This window comes from Poeciliopsis prolifica, unplaced genomic scaffold (assembly GCF_027474105.1).
Source record: "Poeciliopsis prolifica strain line A6 unplaced genomic scaffold, Auburn_PproV2 SCAFFOLD029, whole genome shotgun sequence".
Taxonomy (NCBI): Eukaryota; Metazoa; Chordata; class Actinopteri; order Cyprinodontiformes; family Poeciliidae; genus Poeciliopsis; species Poeciliopsis prolifica.
In genome coordinates, this window is record NW_026562404.1 from 4,583,807 (window position 1) to 4,606,245 (window position 22,439).

General features: G+C 40.6%; 1 protein-coding gene across 3 annotated transcripts in view; it reads left to right on the top strand.

Moving 5' to 3' along the window:
* The first annotated feature begins 253 nt into the window (after window positions 1–253).
* LOC129372396 (adenylate cyclase type 6-like) overlaps window positions 254–22,439 on the top strand; it is a 41,094-nt gene continuing 18,908 nt past the window's right edge. Inside the window, exons 1-5 of one of the 3 annotated variants that reach the window (XM_055049674.1) lie at window positions 254–439; window positions 669–799; window positions 2,774–2,839; window positions 5,134–5,312; window positions 5,595–6,468. In XM_055049674.1, the coding sequence (XP_054905649.1) occupies window positions 5,596–6,468 (873 nt within the window). In that variant the 5' untranslated portion in view covers window positions 254–439; window positions 669–799; window positions 2,774–2,839; window positions 5,134–5,312; window position 5,595. Of the gene's footprint in view, window positions 440–460; window positions 800–2,773; window positions 2,840–5,133; window positions 5,313–5,594; window positions 6,469–21,918; window positions 22,007–22,439 lie in introns of those variants that run through there. The other 2 variants (XM_055049675.1, XM_055049676.1) reach the window with 2 other exon arrangements.

Sequence of the window (22,439 nt, forward strand, 5' to 3'; positions counted from 1 at the left end):
AACATCCTCTTTCCAGCTCAGCCCGTCATCTTTTCATTTAGTTTCCTGGGGCTGATTTACGCGCGTCGCATGAAAATACTCTTAAAAAAACAAAAACAAAAGTGAGACGAAGTTATATCTCTTCGCCACTAGATGGAGCTCTCTGGCTTCATCTGACTTTCTCCCGGAGTTCAGGTTTTGTTTTCGGACCACCTGCCACTTTTGATCTGCGAGTTTTTAACCGGGTCGAATTGGCGAGTTGATACCGAACCGCCGTCAAAAGCAGCATTGAAACCTGTCACTTCTTGGGGGACCGACGCGTCCAACAACACGCGCCAGCCAACGTTCCTGCTTTCCTTGCCTCGTTAGGACTCTGCTTTGGTGTAAATTCCTGACCTTTGTCGACGTAATTAGTCCCTCATCTGGACAGGTTCCGGCGGTTCGGGTTGGAGCGGAATGTGTGCGTATAGGGAAAAGTTAAAGTTTTAGCTTGGCTGAATGAATGGGAGTTAATGCGATGTCCAAATAAGGATAGCAGGTTACGTGTGTGAGTGAGAGAGAGAGAAAGAAAGGGAGAGCGCGTTGGAGAGAGAAAGAGGGAGAGAGAGAGAGACGTCCGGAGTCTAATGCCGAGCTCTCACTGGGAAGAGCGAAGACTGTCCCACTAATTTCCCCCCCTTGCTTCCCAGAGCCCTCTCCGCATTCGGACGGATCCGCATCTGAAAGCGCGTCGCGGCGGCTGAAGCGGAGCTCCTCTGGCGGCGCTGGACCTTCTTGTACATCGGATATTTTCTGACAATACGCGGAGGACGTCCCGATGGTGAGCAGCCCGCGGTTGCTTCTCTCGGTTCTTTTCCTCCGTGCGCTGGAAATGTGTCAGAGCTGAAATGCAGTCAGATGATACAGCAGTCGGGGGGAAAAAATGCCAACAGCTGAACTGCACTACAGGCTTTTCGATGTTACAATGGTCTCGGTGGCGTTAGAAATAAACACAACAATGCATCTCAGCAAAAATAAATAAATAAATAAGGGACAGCCATTCTTTTACTTTCTTTCGCCGGATTTGTAACAAGCGCGTTGCTTGACAGCTTTGGATTTGACATTATTCTTGTCCACCGGTCTGTTTGGAGTCAAAACATGATGAGGGAGAGGCCCAGTGTACTCGATTCTGAGCGACCCAGCCTCGACTATCAGCATGTAGTGAATGTTTATGTGCGCACGCTGGCACTTGCAGAATCCTTTACTTTTGATTCAGTTCTCCTGGGTTTTGTTCTGCAGTCGGTGCGCTCCGGTGCTCACGTCAGCCCATCGGATCCATCTCCGCGTCCACGTGAACTGTGGTAAAGAGAATGCACGAGAAACACACAGAGCCACCGTCTTTTCCCCTGTAGGCTACTTGGTGCGTCCTGTTATGTAATGCGCCCCGGTTCGGCCGGCTGCCTGCAGCCATACCGACAGGGCCGACACGTGTTAGTGCCAAACATGTTTTCTAACATCAGGCTCGGCGGTGATGGCAGCAGGACTAATGGGCCGTGTCAAAACCTCAGGAAAGAAAGAAAAAAAAAAAAACATGTGAGAGGGGTGCGGAGGGGGAAGTGTAGTAACACCCCTTTAAATTCTTTCGAGAATGCCTACATGGAAATTACAATCCTAATTTGTAATGGATGCATGCAGGACAGCTGACTCCAATCTGCCCACGTGATGCAGATTCAGCTCATGATTTATAGCAGATGTCTGTGTGGACGAATCAGAGGACAGTCCTCAATTAAAAACAACAACAAGAAGTAAATACCCAAATGATGTCCACGAAGTCTAAGAATAGACTGATTGTTGAAGATGTATATTCTTGGGCAACCTGGATTTCAGTGATACTGTTGTCCTATACTATATGACAGGGAGTGGAGTTGATATGGGTGATATGGCTCACTGCCCAGGGTGACATTTTCTCAAAGGGCTGTGCAACACTAAACAGATAAAAAAAAAAAAAAATAGAAGAAAAAGTTATTACAGTCGAACATGTGGCGCTCGTACATGCTCAGTATGAGGGATTTCTGCAAAGTTAATGACTCAGTGCAATAAACTCTATACTGTTGCCACATGGTTCATTAAGAGGAGGAGTTGCTGTAAAGTTGGTGACTCATTTAAATTATTTAGGTTTCCTTTAGAAAGAGAACTTTGGACAACTTGCCACAATAAACTCAACTTACTGGTTTATTCATAACTAGGATTCAACTGGATCTTTTTGTCTAATAAAGCGCCTTGAGCTGACATTTGTTTAGAATCTCGCAGAATAAATAAACTAAGTTAAATTAAAATAATCCAGTGAAGGTGGGCACTCACTTGTGTTAATGTAAGCACTTTAGGAAAATGTGGCCATATATAACTGGAGGTAAATACAAGAAAATCCTGAAGGGATAATAAATTAACGTTTTAAATTTGTTTGACTAAAAAAAAAAACAAGCAAACCAAAAAAAAAAGACAATCTGGACTCTTAATATTTTCTACTGAAGCTAAGGTGGGTGCTGTGCACAGCAAATCTATTAAAACATGTTTCATTCAGAAGCATTGACAATTATGATAAAACTAGCCACAGCTAGAGTTCAGTAATCTGTCTTTAGTGGTGCACTTTAGCGCAACACATCTAATGAGTGTCGAGTATGAGAAATGATGGACATTATTAGACAAGACTCACTGTGTCATTCTAGTTCAGACAGATTGTTGCTGTTTCTGTGTTGTTTTAAAGTACTGAGATGAAAGGGGGCTAGAAATCAACCCGTGTGCCTTTGACCTGCAGATCCTCTTTTCACACATGATGCAAGATGGACTCACCAAGCAAGAATAGCATCAGGATAATGTGAAAGTGAGTTTGATTTTTGAAACTTATGTTCTATATATCTAAATATATATGTACAGAGCACGATAAAGTGCGCTGAGAGAAAAAGATGAATGCACTTCAGCCTAGTGTCGCTCCTTGTCTAACAGTGACACTTAAGAAGTACAAACTAGACGTCCTACTGCACAGAGGTGCTTTACCTTTCAAAGTGAGAAATGTTTGACCCATTTCATCAGTAACACTGGACATCGGCACTGTTCAGTCCCATTTTGTTCCTCAAGGCCAGCTAGATTTTAAAAGCTTGCATGTGTGCAGGACGAAGAAGGCTTGAGTTGAGTTTTATGAAAGGCCAGCGGCAGCTTCGCCCCCCTCATCCCCTCCGTCACCCCCCCACAGCTTTATGAAGGAGCTGCTATGTGAAAAAGGCTATAAATTCCTATTCGATACTGAATTAAAGTGCTATTTCAATAAAAGTAATCTGGATTGCTTTCCACTATCTCCATGTAAAATAGTGAACATTTTACCAATATTTGGATCTGGTCAAGCCAGAACCAGATATTAATGCACTGAACATTGATTCTTTTCACATACTTTGAGATTTAGTAAACCTTTGAACTGTTTGCTAAAGAAAAAGAAAAGGTAATTTCCTTTTTTTGTGTTTGCATCGTGGGGATGGGTTGCAGAATGACCCTCAGGATCACAAGTAGCCACTGCGATGTTTTTGTAGGTGTCTCTATTGAACACAGAGAGCTTTTTTGTGTAATATCTCCTATGGCTATGCATTTAAATGAGAAAAGCTATGGATTTGCAACACATTTATTTACATGTCATATTTTACTATAAGCAGCAGCTTGTTTTATTTGGCATGAGCAAGCTATCCCAAAAGCAAATTGTAGCTTTCGCAGCTTACTCTAGAACAGTTTTACATCTGATAAGATGTTTATGATGCTTTCTCCTTGTGAGAAAAATACAGTGTTAGTTATTGTTTGCTTGTGTGAAGCACCACTCTCCCCAAATCCCACACTAATGTTGACGAATGTACTTTCCCATCACTCATGTATTTCAGAGTCAGAATTTGAACCAGCTGTGCATTTTATGCAACTCTCAATCAGTTGTTTTTCTGTTGTGGTTGAGTAACTCATATTCAGGACTGGTGGAGATTATGCATCTCCTGAAGCGCCTTTTATTTGTGCTGTTCTCCCCAATAGTGTCAGCTTATCAAACACAGCAGAGATGTGCTTATTAGGTTTGGAGGTTTGCAGTGTCCTTGACACATGCTGCTAATGTGAGCCATTAGAGGTAAAAGGAAGGGGGGGAATTGGACAATTTAATCTGCAGTGAAGAGTTCTTGATGATGTCCAGTCACTGGGTCTTTGTTGTCAAATGAAGCACACCCATCCTTGGGCACAGATGTTAGGGAAGAGTGCAGTGATAAAGTGGAAGCAGATCGCAGTCTATCTTTATGATCCAAAAGCCCCCCAGCGGCAAGTCCAGAAACACAATAATCCCTGGAAAAAGAATTGTTGAAATAGTTCTGTGTTCCACTTTGTGGTTTGATGACAAATTGCTGTGATGGGCAACATAAGGACATTTTGCTGTCAACAACAAATACTGTTTTGTGCTAACAGAACAGCAACATATTTTATCTGTCTGTTAGAAGCAGCTAATGTGGACAAAATTAAAAAGCCAGATGACTATTGGCTCATCGACTCTCGAGCCAGAGTGACCTAAAGATAAACACACAGATACGCAAACTTACCAGTCACTATGACAAACTTCTTGCTTGTATCAACATGTCTTCAGGATAATTGTGTCTTTAGAAATTTCCTAACTCCCCTTGGCAAATATTCAGTAAGGTGTGAAATATTCCTAAGACATGTTGACCCATACCGATGTGATTGTATCTTGTAATTGCTTCAAATCCATCATCCGAATCTCTTTGCAACTCATACCAAAAGTGTCCTACTGTACATCTAGAGACTGCTGATGTCACTGAAGTGCAGTGAACTTACTGTCATGTTTGAGAAACCAATCTGAGAGGTTAGATATGGTACATTATGTTACAAGAAGAAACCGTCAGAAGATGGGTACACTGTGGTATGAAATGTCCAATAAGAGGCCCAAAGTCTTCCAAGAAAATATCCACAATGAATCTTCCACTACCAATCTGAATTACTGACAAAAGTCAAATGGTTACACCAGGTTATGACTACACCATTGGAAAATTGCAGCTGAAATCAAGACTCGCGGTTTATTCTAACTCCTTTTTGATGCTCATCGACATAAAATGTTCTTTGCGTGTGTGTTTTCTTTCCTTGTAGGTGCTAAAAATAAGAGTGAGAAGTTGAATCTGAAAGGAAACAAAAAAAGAGAGCGACTTCAACTCACCCAAACCTCTGATGCCTCTGGCGACTCTGAGCTCATGTTGTGTCCTTGCTGGGATAAACAAGTGGCCTGGCCAAAGAGCACAGTGTTTCTACACACATTAAAGCCCACACAGGTGAGAGGTTCCTCAATTTTATACAGCTTAAATATTCTCCAGGAGCTACTGTGACTCAGTTGGTAGATGCAATCGAGATTGTGGATTGATTCCGTCTTACTTGTCCAACATGTTGATGTCTCCAGAGGGACATCAATGTATCAGTGTATGAATGTTGATATGTTTACTAGAGTGACTGGGGGAATGTGACTCTAGTGTAAAGCTTTCTGAGTGGTCAGTATGACTAGAAAACCACTTTGCAAATTCAGTAAATTTACCTGGTTGTCTCTTGGTTTTTGGCAGGATGTCGTGGGCCAGAAGCCTCTTCGTAGGCAGAGAGGATGACCCAAAGACGGCATGGGGAGAGCGCAATGGCAAGAAGAGGAAGGACAGCTCGTCACTATGCAACCCACGTTACATGAGCTGCCTGAAGGACTCAGAGGACTCAGAAGTCCCTAATGTTTCCCCCCAGTATTACCACTGTGAAGCAGGTGCAAGTGGGGGCAACTTTGGCCTGCGGTGTGGTTGGCAGGAGGACCACTATGGGAAAAGGGTGACTGGTGTAGGAAATCTGTGCGTGGAGGATGGTGAGCTGAAGGACAAACCAGAAGAGGAAGTAGGGGAATTAGCAGGGAGGAGGTGTAAGAAGATGACTGCTGCAGACTGCTGGAGATGGCTTATGTGGGTTTTTCACTCCAAAAAATTTCAGTCTGCCAAGCTGGAACGCCTGTACCAGCGCTATTTCTTCAGACTCAACCAGAGCTCCCTCACTATGCTAATGGGGATGCTGGTGGTAGTGTGTGGAGTCATGATTGCCTTCCACTGTGTCCACACCGAACTTAATGTGCCCTACATCTTAGTGCTGTCAGTGGCCACGACTCTCTTTCTGGCCATGATGGTCGTGTGCAACCGTAACGGCTTCCATCAAGACTACATGTGGATTGTGAGCTACCTGGTGATCGGGGTTCTGATAGTCCTGCAGGTTTCTGGGGTGCTGACGGTGTCCCCCCGCAGTGCCTCAGAGGGGCTTTGGTGGACGGTCTTCTTCATCTATATTATCTACACTCTGTTGCCTGTCAGAATGAGAGCTGCTGTACTTAGTGGGACTGTGCTGTCCGCCGTTCATGTTCTCATCGCCTGGCACGTCAACCAAGAGGACAAGTTCATTCTCAAACAGGTAAGTGAGACCGGATCTGTGATAGTTTTAGAGTATATAAAGTAAGAATTATAAATTGTTGCCCTACATTATAATTTTCATAGTATGAAAAAAGAAAAAAAAAGATTTGTGTCACATTCTTTAATGTAGCAGGACAAGAGTATTAGATTAATTAACCCTCTAACTGCCACCCTCAAAATACTTACATGTAAACTTGGCAGAGCTTTACATTAAATGGGAGATTTCCAAAAGCCTGCCAGGATTTCCAAATTCAATATATCACAATGTAGCCAGAATTGAGCTGTTCAACAGTTTAAACCAGACGGTTTTGCTGTATTATGTTCAGCAATCAAGCATGAAATCACTTGATTTCTCGGTACGTCTCTTAGCTACTGACTACGTTGCATGATGTGACTAAATAATACCACAGCAGAGAAAAACCACATTGTTTAGTGACATTTGTATTTTTACTTTGGTATAAGATCCTTATGTCCTTATAGCAACAAAAAAATACTTCATTTCAAATTACATTCCAAGTGTGATGGTAAATTTGTAAGAGGGGAAAAGGAAAACATTCCCAACATGCTTGTCACCATACAGTTGAATACAATGTTGTCACTGTGGTGAGCAGTAGAAATGTCCTACTTTCTTGCCTCGACACAAAAGGACAAACATTGTACTGACTCCTCAACCACTTTTCCGTGTCAAAGGTGCTGTACTAAAAGTAGAAAGTTCTCTAGATCTCTGCAGCTTTTCAAATTAGGTTTTTAATGAGCCCATGTTTTGTGCTGTGGGGCAGCTACAAGCAGCTCTTTGGGATTTGTGGAAGGTCATCTGGGTTGAATGAGCCCGTTTAACTGCATTGTCAAGGAATATCATGATAATGTAGCATGGTGCCATTCAGCCCGAATTCCCCTAAAACAAGGAGTCTGTTGTAGTTAAATGAAACAGGGTGGGGTGGGATGCTGGGATTGTGCAATTCATTTTATGGAAAACAGGATCATTACTTCTTCACTTTGGAGCCAGATTGTGATCACTTCATCTGGAAGCACACTGCAAACATTTCTTGCACATTTTATATTTGTTTTTGTGTCTTTAGTCCTTTTGCTCCCATTTAATCTTTTCATAAAGTTGATGTTTGCTGTTGTAAAGTTGGTTTTGGTTTTAAAAGCTCTTATTAACTCCACAGGCGTTTGGCTAACAGTCACTATTCTCACCATTTAGTTCGAAATGCCTTTCCCAGATTAGCCAACATGCCATAAGCACTAAATGCACGAGTTTGGTCCATTTAGTACCCCGGAATATTGATCTGTCATATTTACAGTTGTAAATTTATTCCACTAATATTACAATCATCTTGGAGTTTGAGCCAGCATGTTTTTATGTAGTATCACTTTTTAAAGCGTCAAGAGTTTGTGCTAACTTGGTTAGATTGTCTATTTGCAGGTCAGAACCATTTTTAAGGATATTAGTAAAACAACTACTTGCTAACTGGGAAACAAAATCAGTTTATTATTGATATCTTATGTATTTTTCTTGGCATTTCGTAGGCTGCTAATTGATACCAAAGTTCACTTTATGTGTTAGCATGAAATGAAAAATTCCTTCAGCTTAAGGTGATATACACATGTTGGATTGTTGTAGGAGTTAGAAAAAAAAAACATTTGCATCGGAAAATTTAATCTCAAGCAAAAATAGGCTGCAAGATTCTTAAATTGAGAAGTTATACTCATTTGTTTTGGTTTGTTTTTGTTGTTTTGGTCGTTAAGCAACCAGAGGAAAATAGAGACAATCTGAAAAAAGGTAATATTGACATAACTCCTAGTCTGAACAGCGTGATGAGCGGCTCAATGGTTTGATGCTGATGTCTCCTTTGGCCCTGGCTTGCTGGACAGATCTGCTGTTGATAGACTGTTTGAGATCTGGACTTTCACCACAGAACGTTTCATGTTGTTTGAACAATCAGTGAGAGGACGAGAGCCTCTAACAGTCGGACAGTGAACTCGGTACAATGTTTTTATGGCTTGCACCAAAACACTGTTTCTTGTTTTCCAAGAAAAATGGTGGTGCCTTAATAATAATTTGCCGTCCGCAAGTTTGAAGAGTTATTCTGTGGCAATCCCAAGAACAATTACTACTTTTACTTTAGCACTTCAAATCTTAACAGCAATAGCAGCAACATTCCCCAGATCATAGAGCATGAAGAGAGTTTTACTGCACAAAATAAATTATCTCAGTATTCCTGAAAACAGATGCGCCAATGCAATTTTGTAAGTTAAAACAAAGTAGTTTAACTGCTTGGAAATATTGAAGAACTGAGTCAGGAATTTAGTTTATGGATTTGGAGGAACATATTGGCTGTCAGTGCATCTCTTTATTTTACCATGACAGGTGATGCTAAAATAAACAGACAGCAAGAAGAGACAGTGAAGCTACCACAAGTGGAGCAGTTAGTAATGTTTTGGATTTTTTTCCCCATCCATATGCATCATCAGTACAATTGAGACACATCTAACTGAACAGGAACATACTACACCTAAGGATTGGGACAGGTGAGAATATGGAAATCACATTATTTTTGAGGTGGGGCTCCATTAATATTTCAAAGGCAGAAACATCTTACCTGTGGTAGATAGCTGTTGCATTAGTCCATGTGATGTGGTCCAAAGGCTAAAGCTAATGCAAGAAAGCTACCAAGACAAAGCAGACTTTTGCTGTTTTGAAACAATCTTCACCTTAAAACATGTCATAGAGGTTTACGCGATCCTTATCTTATGAACCTTTAAACTATCATTGTGTTTGCACAGAATGGGTATTTGCACAGGATGGGTATTTGTACAGAAGCTGTCGAGTATTTACAGAGAAAATAATATACGTTTATGCAGAACCCAGCATGAAAAACATTTCAAACCTGAATAACTAGTTTACAGAAAATTAAGGCAGTCTAAAACTTGGTAAAAGTTCACTTTAAATATTCTTGTCTAAGTGTGTGGCACGCTCAGAACTGGAACGTAACTAACCTTCCAGTGCAAAACAGCGAAAGGTTGAATCACGTTCACATAAACATCTGGGACATGTTTTAGACTGGAGTTGTTTAGTGACGGTAGAATTCAGCAGCAGCCTTTGTGACGAGCTATTCTGGACTGGATCATTTATACAAAATGAAGTCTCATTGACAGGAGGTAGCAGTAGGAAAAAGTCCAAATCATGAAGCACAAAAGCAGGTACTTGAGCAACAAGAAGACGAAGATAAAGCACTGGTAGAAAATGATGACAAAGCACCTTTGAGAACAAAGGGACCTGTGGAGTAAATTTAATGAAAAGGTGACAGTCCAGGTGACAAACAAGTCTGAGTTTTTTAGCAATAGCTGAAAGAAACGTCAAAGACAATCAGAACAACCAAACCAGTTTCCCATAAAAGGGGGTCTTTGTGTTGCTCTTCTTCTGGTTCGTCGTCCCTCATGAGCCAGCCTGTTCTCCCATTTGTCGTTTTCCTGCAGAGATATTCATACAGGATCAGATCAGTGGAGATGAGAAACGGACGACACGGAGAACAAAATAAGTCTTTGTGAGGGACCTCCACCACAGAGAAGGGGAGGTGGTTGTAGGGACGGAGGTTGTGGGCTTCGACTGTGGTGAAAAGTGGAAAACCATTGATGTTGAACATGAATAAAATGAACGGCTGACTCACCATTCTGTCAAAGACCCACCAGTCTCTTCTCTCTCCTTCTCTGAGTCATATTTCCATTTTCACAAAACCCCTCTCACATGGAGTGGCCTTTTTCTTTCACAACAGGGAGAGATTGAGCTCGTGCTACTTGTGGGGATTGCTTCCATTGATCCCAGCTTTTCAGCACTCTGCACCGCTCCGCTTTCCTCTGCTCTGTAGGGTCTCTTCAGATAACTGTGTAGCAGCTCTCAGGAACAGGGATCCAACACTGCTGCTGTTCACTAAAAGTTTCTCCAGAGCCCTATGGGGGAACAGCTTAATCGCTCTTGATAGAGTTGTCCCCTGTAATGATGTACAAAGAGAAATCTGCCAGGTTCTGTCAGGCTTCTCCTTGGAAAACAGCTGTTTTAGCATTATTCATTTGCACAACACACCCGGATAAATTAAATAAATTACACAATTACTTTTCCAAAACATTAAGTTGGATCCATCTATCATGGAGTATTGATGGACACAGCTTGTTCCATGCCTTCAGATTGTGCAGACCCACCCTCAGATGTTTATTCATGGAGATTGCTTTAGTTTGACCTCCAAAGGTTTCACAGCTTCATGTTTTCACCACTCCCTTGTCTGTGTTTTCTGTTTTCAGCTTGTAAATTTAAAGAAGGTGTTGGCTCTTACTTTAACATTCTCTATAGTTTCTGAATCAGACAAACAAGGGTTAGGAATGCTTCCTTAAAGGTCTTTAGGTATTTCAGACAGTATGCCTTAAATTATTAAGATTATTTATGCACAGGAATCAGCTCACATCATAATAAAACTTGATGTGTATTTCTTTTTCTTTTTTGCTCCATCTTTCGTAACCATAATTGTTTCTATTCCCTTGATAATATTTCTTGCAAACTTGAGTGTGAGCTGAGTGAAAACTGAACAACATTTTTGGAAGGTTTGCAAGGATTTTTATTGCTTAAAACCCACCAGAGTCGTAGCGTTAGCTCAGAATGGTTTGTTTTTCCAGTGCCCCTCAACTTTGTCGAATTACAACCAACTTCAGTGTATTTTATTTGTTTTATTTGAGATGGGATAATTCAGAGGTGAAAATAACGTAATCTATAGCTCCAAAATTATTTTTAACTAAAGTCTGTAAAGTGTGGCATCCCCCATCAATGAATGCGGGGATGCAAAACTTTATAATTTTGTGAGGGTTGCAACTTTATTCCAGTCATCCAAAGTAGGATTAAAACTTGTGCTGAGGCCTCAGACCCTCTTAGAAACCATCTGTTTGAAGTCTGTGTGTTTTCATATTTTTGTTTTTATTGAATAAGTTTTTAAAGTAACTTTCACTTGCTCATAATGCTCAGACTTCTTATATGACTAATAGACATTCATATACATATTTACAAGGAATGTAAGTTGTTCATGATTAGTAGGATAAATTTGGATATTCAAATACTAAATGAGAGAAGCCTCGGACAGAGCCTGATCTAAAGGCTTTTGTTTTGGTTCCTGCATGCTGATCCAGCATTAATTGAAAAACCTGTTCTTTTGGCACTTTGTTATAGGCTCAACGGAAATGTGTCTCAATGGAAACATACAGATTCTTCAGCTTAATACCGCTAAGAAATGTACCAATCCATGAAATATCATGAGAATTGATCAATCCTACATTATTTGCTTAGTTCAGAAGACAACGACTGAGCAGATGCTTAAGTTACAGAACCTTGAAGGCAGTGATCTATGAGGAGTGGAAAAGTCACAGGTTTATGTTAGAAAATAATAATAGTTACTCAAAGACCATAATTGGGGGGAAAAAAAGGAAAAAAAAGCGCTTGTCATATTGAAGTCACTTTTCGGTGCAGGGAATGCTAATAAATAGCATGTGTACCGAATTGGCCTTTTCATTTCATACCACATTTAAAGATACATCTCAGAAATTACACTTGGAAATGATCAGTTTTTTTAATGTAGTTTAAATTGTAAATAAAAACAATAAAATAGAAAGTTTATTGCAGAAATACGGGCGAGCGCCCTGCAGTTTCTCTGCAGTGTTGATTTTTCTGCCTCTAGTTTTCCTCTTGACGATCCTCCTCAGATTCTCGTTGGGGTTTCGGTCATGTGAGTGCGTTGGTGGTTGTGGTACCGAGGTCCTTAAAGCACCGTTTGGCATTGTTGGGTCGGTGCCAGTTCCTGTTGGAAAACGACATCAGCACATCCATAAAGCTTGTCAAAAGAAGGAAACATGAAGTTCTCCAAAATGTCAATAGTGACCAGGGCCCACATTCATTTTTATTTCTTCCATCTGTCACAGGCATCTCCAGTGAAATGATTACTGTCAGAGTTTAGCTCTCATGTTCCTGCAACTGCAGCTGTTGAATTTTCTCAGTTGAGTTTTTTTCCTGTTTTCTTCATGAAACTCACTGACCCTGCAGCTCACGCTAAGCATTGAGTTATGTGATTTTTTTTCTTTTTTGAGAAGACGTCGGTGTTTCTGACCGGATTATTTTGTGTGTGTGGAGGGGAGAGCTGAGCCTTGCCCAACCAGGTAACAGCGGAGAAGGTAGATGTAGTGGCTAAAACACCGAAGAAAGTATATCCTTCCCTTCTCGCTGATGATGGCTAATTCTGTGAAATTCCCCAATTTATTGTGGATTCCATTTTGTTTATTAAACTCCACGATTCTGTCCGCATTTTGTGCACAGCAGAAATTACAGTGCCCTATAATTATAACAGTGTGATGATAAAAACAGTAAAAACAGAGAAAATCTGTGAAATGGCAAATAATTTTTGCTGGCATATTGCCTACAAAGAGAAAGTTACAGAGGTCAGTGTGGTTCATGTGACTGAAGTGGTGAGAATGTTTCCCACAACTCTCTTGGTTCAAACAACACTGTGGCTCAAATAATAAACCTACCCAACCTCAGGGTGGAGACTCTTTCATTACTGTATTACAGCTACAAACAGGGAGACCAACACGGATAATTTCCGTCGCTGCAAGTGGGAAAAATTAGGATTACCAGTAAGCCGTACATTTCTTTTAAATCCAAAGGGAAATAGCAACCCTGCTTATAATCAAGGGCCAGGAAGTGCAGGCTTCTAATAACAGTTCATTGTTTACCGGTAATTTGACTCTACAAAAGTAAATACAAGGATCAAGGCTGAACTGTCATAATAACCAGCAATAGACAGTAAAAATCCTTATGCTGTTAAATTGTGGCATGCATGATTATGGATTATTCGCCTCTTGCTGAGTGCACTGTCCGTTCCAGTTATGGTGGCAGGAAACTGAATGCCTCCTTTGTCAAAGGTCACCATCACATTAGCCGACTGTCTTTTGTTATTCCCACTACCCCAGCTGTAATTACACACGGGAAACACTGACACCGTATGACAGACTGGCATGAGAGCGTGCTTTCTGAGGCGAGGCTGCAGCAGCACGTTCACTAGCTGTGCGCAAATAGACACCCGACTTCCTCCTCCTGATATGTACACACGTCTGGCCAGCTCCTGTTTTTTATTGTCATTGTCCCTGTTAAAGCTGATGTCTCCTCAGCACTTACCTGCAAAACAGGGGGAAAAAAAAATATTTTTATGCTTTGTCCAGTTTGTGTAGATTTGTCCCGCAGACTCACAGTAGTGTTTTTTAATGAATGATCTTTAGCACTAGGCCTTGGTCCCATGATTTTATTTTGACACACAGAGTAAATCCAAAGAAAGTTGGAATTTATAATCCCCCCACTAAAATGTGAAAAGCTGATTAGATGGATTGTTTAGTGTAACAATTATAGATCCCAAAAATGCCTCTCCTTTCACTGCCAATTGCAGTATCCCACTCTCTGTTTTCTTACCGTCCGGTCCGTGTGAACCACATTTCCAGCGGTATTTGTTTGGGAACACCAAGGCACAGCAGAGTGCAAAGCAGGGAGAGCAGAACATCATAAATCAAAGGTCATATACATGCAATGCTGCTCATGCGTTGCTCTTGCAAGCATGGGTTGAAACTCTACACTTGGGCTCATATTCTCATGAAACACCGGTTTCATAAACATGTTACATGAGTCCCTTCCACTGTGGTCCTGAATTCGTGCTAAAAGCCAGATGTGTCACATTCATGAATTTAGTATCAGCCCATCCTTGACTGAGGAGCTTGTGGACTGAAAACATATATTTTTTCCGCTGTTTAAACTATAGCCTGTTGTCCTTGTATTGATCTGTGTACTTTGTAGTAAAAGCCAGTATTGTACACAGTGTATTGTTCAGGAGAATGAACTGCTGAAATTTTGCTGTGAACAGATGCACGAAGAGTCACAATGAACCTAATTTGCTTTTATTTGACTACTAAAAATGAAGGTAATGCAGATCAAAGCAAAGGTTTTGGTCATGCTTCAGTGTCATGTTGAGGACATTGTGTGACTTACGAAGGCAATTCCGAACTGAACTTGGACTTCATTTAGAGGAGTCAAAGCAAAGTTTTACAAATAAAATTGAAACAATTTACTTTCCATTTCACTCTTATGCACCATTTGTGTTGGTCCCAGATGTAAAATTCTAATGAAAAAGATTCAAATTTAGGTTGTAACCTGAGAAAAGGTTAAAAACGTTCAAGTTTTGTTGCTTCTGCAGGTCGCTTTGCGTTCCAGTTTTACAGCATTGTCTAAATATTCATGCTAAGTTGGTCTGTCTTTAGGTGCATCGGTGGCCTCATGTTGTGCTTAAAAGGAGATCTTATAGCAGTCAACCTTTGAATTCCTGGATGTTTAGCTCAGACTCAGAATAGCTAGTTGATTTGGACTGTGTTAAGATCTGGACCTTAACACAGTCCAAATCAGCAAAAGAGAGCCAGGCTTACAGTGACTGATTGCCTGGCGTTCTTCTGTTGTAGTTGCAGCTGTGCCCTACGAGGGTGTCAGCGGACAGGAAGTGGAGGGTTGGTGAAAACACAGCTGGGAGGAAGGTGTCATGTCCAGTTCTGCCCTCTGCCTGCCCGCCCTCCCCTCCCGTCCGTCCAGACAAACAGTGAGGGAGCCAGAACCCCGTGGAGCCAGGACGTTATGACATACAGCGAGTGCTGTGCTCTGAATCTGCTTCATCTAATGAGTGATAATTGGAAAAGGAACAGAAGAAGGCATTTCTTCTGTCCTCTTGGATAGGGGTCAGTAACCTATACAGCCTAAAAGAGTCGTAGTTTTTTTTTTTTTGCTTTTGTTTCCACTAAGTTAATTAAAGCCACAAAAGTCACATTACTCTTCAGAAAATATTTTATGTCTGAGAATAACTAGGTTTTAGAACAAAGAAAAATAAGAAACCAGGAAGAAATACTGCATGAAAACTGATCTATGAATGAACTTGACTGGTTAATATGTTTTTTCTTTTTACCTTTTATAAGTAATAGTAGTTTAACCAGCTTATTACACAGACTAGTGCATGTTTTTGCTTTTGTCCTCTTTTAAACTAAGCAGATATTGGTTAGGTGATTCAGTTGGCTGCACATACTTTGCTTCGTCATTTGCCAACTGGAGTTTTATAATGCTGTTACCTTAGTAGGACTGAGTTTGGTCTCCCAAACTGAAATATATCCAACCAACCAAATGTGTCCTATTTCTGAGAGGGAAAGGATGATAGCCTTCTTTCTGTCAGCTGGAAAACATTTCACTGCAACAGGTGCAGGTAAGGGCTGCGTTACCCGACGCTCCATACAGCTCGGGGAAAATCCAGTCTCTCCATCGCGGTCTCTGGGATTTTATTAAAAGCACATTAAACCACCAGGATTGAAATGCCCGCAAATATTTGTAGCTGAAACTGTAATTTATTTAAAACCTTTTAGACCACAAACCAGTTCAGGAATCTAAAACAGAAATCATTCCTTGGGAACAGCTGTTATTTAGCGTTTCCCTTCGAATACTGAGACAAAGGTAACAAGAAGTCAAGAAAACCACAGAGGGCTTTCTTTAGTTTATGTTTGGTTTGTTCAATAGTATCAGTACACTGTGAACATATGAGGCTGTAGTCAAATTGCTTGTTTGTGAACACAAGCTTGGCATTTAAGCTGATTCTCATTATTTTATGCTGTAAAATGAAAACAGAATGGATGTTGCTGAAAGCAGAAACAAAGCATCAAACCTCAAATTTCCCTTCAAAACTTCAGGTTCCACATGTTGTTCAGACAAGGAAAAAAATTAATAAACAAAAATAATGCTAAATGATTAATGTCCCTGCAGCTAGGACAAAGTAATGCAGTCTTCCTGCTTCACTTTTTAGCACAACACGCTTGCTCCAAGTTTCAAATAACAATACAACAACAAAAACACTGTTCTTTTTGTGTTACATTTGTTAAGTTGTCTGTTAGTAGCCAAGAAACCCTCTGTGGCTTTGTGGACTCTTGATTGCCTTTTCCTCAGCAATCAGAGGGTAAATACAGATAAAGTTCCCAGAAGAAGCTGTAAAATCAGATGCATTCAGTATGAAAAAGGAAGAAGGTGGAAGGAGAAAAGCAGAACAGACTGGGATATTATGATTTTTATTTAAAGAAAATACTGCAGAGTGAATACAATTTTATTGGACTATCTGAGCTTTATCTAAGATTGTGGCCTTAACTCTTCGTCCTTGATGTGCTGCAGTAAAATGTTTGTAGGAGAAAGCAGGAGCCATCCAATCCACAAGAAGGAACAGGCAGAAATAAGTGAGACAAAAATAATATTGTATTTGTAAAATCGACTTTTTTGAGCATTATGTCATTTTATTATGTTATTCCCTCATCAAAAACATTCCTGGAGTGTTGCTTTGGTTCTTCTGCATGTTTGAACAATCCTTGAATCTCCCCTGGGAGCCATTCTGGGTGTAGAAATGTTTGCTGTCACCTTTTCCACAATGCTTCTCCCTGCAGCTGCAGTCTCCAGCCGAGCTTCCACCTAACAACCCTGCCACTCAGCTCCTACCGACTAGCGGCAGCAGCAATTAGCAAACACCTGGTGGAACTGCTCATCTTACAACTACTTACAACTAGTACTTCTTAGTGCAACGGCCCCAAGAAAGAGCATAATAGAAAAGCATTGTTGTGGTGACATGCTGTGTTGGAAAGAGCAGGAGCTCCTTAAAGAAACAGAGGCCAATTTCAAGGCAGATTTCTTTTAAGGTATGTCTGATATAAACACTGCATTTTTATGTTAACTGAAAGCAACATAGATACTTGATTGTGCAATAAAATGAAACTTTTTCTAGAAAATACATAACACTGCTACTTTCTTCTGTTTGGTTGCTTTTGGCAGACAACCTGAGGCATCGCTGACATTTTGCTTTCACCAATCGCCATTTCTCATCCCAGTATTATTTCAGGGTTTATTTTTGAGACAGATGTTCAGCCTGTCTCCAGCCCAGATTAGCTTCGTGGAATTTGCCTCAGCTTTTTCACTTTGACGTCTCACAGGTCGCCTGAGACAAATTTTGGTTTGGCCCTCGTCCTGACGAAAACAAAACTCCGATTCCAGTTGCCGGGGACCCAAGATGGCAAAGACAGCCACCCGCACCCCAGTGCGACGTTCATCTTTATAAGGAAAAACATTTTTCTCTGTCACTAATTATATGTCATTGCAAGCCGCAGAGTGATAGCAGCTAGTGCCACAAAGTCTCTCACCATTGGCTATTTTTACCACGCTATCTTTTTAGGCATTCATCCACACTGTGTGACTCTCATCTGTTTTAAATTCAAAAAGTTGCAGATGCCTATCAAAGGTCATTTGCTGGAGAGTTGCATTCATGTCAGCAGCAGTCAGTGTCCCCAGAGTCCATGTGTTGACTTGTGGGACGCAGCACTCTGGCCTTTCAGAGTTTAAGGTCCAGCTTAATGTGGAGCTCAGAGGACAGAAAATATATCGACTTTTTTAAGCTCGGAAAGAGTCCTGCATTGCTTACAGGGAAGATTTTAGAAAATATATTTTCACCAAGTTATCTCAAGAGGTTTTGGGAGATATTTTATGTGACGAAGATCTGAGCAAAGTAGTTGGGAACCGCCCGGGCAATGTTATGGTCTAGATCGAAACATTTGCATGTTTAATTTGGCCTAGTTAAAGTCCAGATCAAAAGCCAATTGTAAGGCCAGAAAATTAATATTTTCTGATGCTCTTCATTCAGTGACCATGCTTGAGCTATTTTGAAAAGAAGAATGGTTGGCGAAACAAAAGTATTTCCTCAAATGTGGACAGCTTGGAGAAACAAAGCATATGTCAGAGAGTTCCAGGTGTAATTACAGCAATAGGTGGATTTACAGAATCACTGTGGCTGAATACAGATGTATGCCACACTTTTCAGATTTGTAGACTTTTAAAAGTATATATTTATTCCTGTCTTTCCACCTAATAATCTCGCTCTACTTTGTGAAGTGCATCACATAAAATCTCAAATAAACACATTGAAGTTTGTTGATGCTGTGTGATGTTTCCCAAGCACTGCGTGACGCCAGTTCTTAGTTTGCATTTCCACTTATTTTTTCGTTGAGCTCTATGGACGTCAGTTCTGAAGCTGAAATGATTTGCTGAGATGCCACAGTCATCTTCACTCAACCTTCATGAGAACAAACCAACACAAAGGCCTCTCATGAAATGCAATATAGATCAGCGCATCAGTTTTGGCATTTCGTTTTGTCCCTGAATGAATGACTAACTCGGTGTGAACACATGTACTTTCCAGCTTTACTTCTTCTCGAGGGTTTTGTCCAATGGCATGCTAATAAATACAGAGCGGATTTTCTATTTGTTTGCCAAGGTGAGGTATTTTCCATCCCCTTCCTCCATTTGTTCTTTAACATTCTGTTCTTCTGCAAGACTGTATAAAGACTTTACTGTGAGCCGCACCTTATAAGCCAATGTTTGGATTCCTTTCAGCACCACCGCCAAGCAGTCTCTGCAAATGTAAATGCTGAGCAAGGGTAAACCTTAGGAGAGCCAAAAATCTACACAATAGATGTTCAGGAATCATCAGCTAGGAGGTGCCACTTTATTCAGATTGAGAGCGTTGGATCGCTTTCAGAGAGAAAAGCAGCTTCTGCTTCTTCCGCACCACATCTCTGTTGAGGAAGCCGAGTGTCAGCTACGTGTCTGGGGTGGATTTGCGAGGCCGGATGCTTGAACAGACAAAACAAGCTTCAGAATCAAAGAGCTGCCAGTCCTGAAGAGCTTTCGCACACGTCATGCTTAGCTCCAGATTTATTTTATGTCCCCTATCAGTGCTTTTGCTTCTGCGTGAAAGTTGACTTTTAACAGAAGCATTTCTCATTGCTTTTTCCTCATGCTTTACTTTCCTCTAAATAATATACAGACAGGAGAAAAATCAAATGTGACTTCAGTTCATCGGGTTTGGACGGTGTTAGCTGATTTCCACATGGACACTAGAAAATCTGTCCAAAATCTCCCAACAAAAGTTTCGCTTTCCTTTCAATGACTCCTCATGCTGACCTGTGGGCGGATGTGACCTGATTTGCTAAAGTGACCATTGGGTTTTCAATTACCACGATCATTTTGGAAAACCTCTGTGTTATATTAGCATTGTTGTGAACATACATACTAACACAGCTTCCTCCATATTTATTGGCTGAGTAAAAAGCCTTAAAATGCCTTCTTGAGAGAGATTGTGATGCCAAGCAATCATGTGACAATTTGGTGTTTTCTTTAGAGTTTTTTCTTAAAGGAAGAAGAGCTTCTAATTTCTCAAAACAGCAACTAAAACCAATCAATAAATCAATTAGCTTGAAATCTCCGTAAGTGTCTTTGAAATGTTGCTTACTAGTCTTATTGCAAAGGAGTGTATTAGTGGTAAGTGTATTCGTGGGAGCTACAGGTGCCGCTGATTCTCAGACGGGCTGCTTAACAAAGTTATCTTGCTGGGTCTTTTCACAACCATCTGTTTGGTATTAGCGTGGAAGTAGATATTAGAGACCGGGGTATCAGGTCACCTTTGACTACACAGAACATCACGATATAGCGCTAATTGGCAAGCTTGAGCTTCTGACTGAGTGAAAAAGACAACTGGTTAGCAGTAAAGGCGCGTGACGATGTGGAACAAATTCAATCTTACGTGCAAGGGAACAACCGCAAAGCTTGTTGTGGAAAAACACACGGATGAATGTTCGGCTCACACACCTGGGCCCTGAAAGCCAGCTCATCTCACCTTTAAATAGCTCTCAGGTGAATTTAGCTTTTTTTTTAAAAAAATCTTACTTCAAATGTCTGAAATTTGATTCTGTCTTATCTGAGAATGGAGTCTTTATGGATGTGCCTCTAATCTGGACCAGTCGTTTGTTTTCGGGTCGAAAAGTCAGCCAGAATTGATCGTCCTTTCTAACGCTCCCAGTGGAATTTGCCTCCCTCTGCGCTGTGGTCACAGTGTCCCCTTTCAAGCATAGGTTGTTGGATTATCTCTGACTTGTTGTGACAACAAATGGTCAGCTCTGGTGTATACAGTGTAAACTCATCTCAAGCCAGCGTGAGGAAAAAAAAAAAAAAAGTAATCGCTTTATTTTTACAGAGGGACTGCTTTCATGTGCTGATTTCAGCAGCGCGTGAATGATAACCGCAGCAGCTTAACCCCTTATGATTCCATTATCGTTCAGATTTTGAAAAAGACGCTGACACATCCATGGAAATATGCTGCGTATGTGTGCGAACAGATAACCCACCTCTATCTTTTGCTCCGCGTCTCTTTGCCGCCATCATTTTTGATGAACACAAATTACAAGCATGCACACAAACAGGCACTGGTTGGGCCACATACCAGCACCCTGCAGACATACTGGTACCAAAAGAGATTTTTCAACTTCTTGCCTTCATATTAAAGCCTGTTGTGAATACTGATTCAGTATCAGCCTTTGCTTGGGTGCTGAGCCTGCACTCCCCCCCCCCATTATTGATGATATTATCTGTGGAGGAAACACTCAGGCGCTCTGGTCAGAGGTCAAATGACTTTCCCAGGCCAGAGTGTGTCTCTGAACATGAAGGAGACGTGTGTCTGCGCATGCTCCAACATTTTCAAAAGGAGGGGAAGTCCGGACACTCGGGACTCAGTTCGTGATGTTCAGTCCAAGTCTACTGAGCAGAAAAAAAAAAAAACTTGCAGGCTTGGCTTACCACAAGGGGGGGTCCGAAAAACAAACAGACAGTGGTTGCAGCAGCAGAGAGGAATGCCTTGAAGGTCAATGACCCCACAAATTCAACTGTACTATACTGCTCAACTTAATTTGCTCCAGTCACAGATAATTGCATACACATTGTGGATTCTCAAACCTCACAGTACATAAGTGGCAGCTGCATAAGCCTCTGCCTAAAGCACTGCATTAGCAGACATACATGAATGTCGCTGTGTTTTTTTATTTAACCCCTCTAAATCATTGATTGCTAGAACAAATGATCAATTTCTTGCCAAAATTTTCTGCGCTGGACAAAATTCAATCATCCCTCAGTTGTTTTATATTTCATCTCCAAGTAGTCAGAATATATTATGACAATTGTAAGGCTTTCCTAAAATACTTGAATGTTTTGAGATGTTGAAGTATCATTTTTGCTAGGAATGTAGCTCCTAATCTCAGACGATGAGCCACTGTTGTTTTGACAGATAGCAGATAACTTAATGGTGAGCCAAAGCTGAATAAGTTTGTGTAACCCTTGATTACTAAAACTCTGGCATAAAGATATAATGTATTGTCATTTTTAACAATTAGCAAGTGAGAGTTTAAGAGAGATAAACTGGTATTTTGGTATCAACTAGGTGAAAACCAAAGTGCCTTTCCCTTTAAACTTTAAATGAAAGATGATTTATCTCTTCTCGTCCTGTTTCAGAACTTCTTCTGACATGAAGAAACTGTTCAAATGAAGCTGTTTATGGACTAGGCCAAAACTTTATGTGGAGGTAACTGATCGAACTCATACTGTTGTAGTATAAAAACAAGAATTTAAAAGAAGAAGAATATGTAGTATGAGTTCATTGCTTTTCAGAAAATTACAATTAATTTTATCTGCAACTAACTTAAAACCGTGATTAAAAGGCTCTGACAAAGTTAGGCATGATACTTATAATTTGGATTTTAATGGATTTAATAAAATATTAAACACCCGCTAAATATCTGAGTAGCTAGTTGCAATGATTAGTATGATTTTTTCTATTCTGCTTTCTGAAGAGTATCACAAGCTGATTACGATACTAAGAAACTGCAATTTCATCAAAACATCAAAATAGCGCAAAAAGACATTGAAACATGAAATAAATCAAAAGAATAAAAATTTAAGCATCAGTTGAAACAAAAGAAAAATGCTAATTAATACAAAATGGAAAAAAAAGCGCA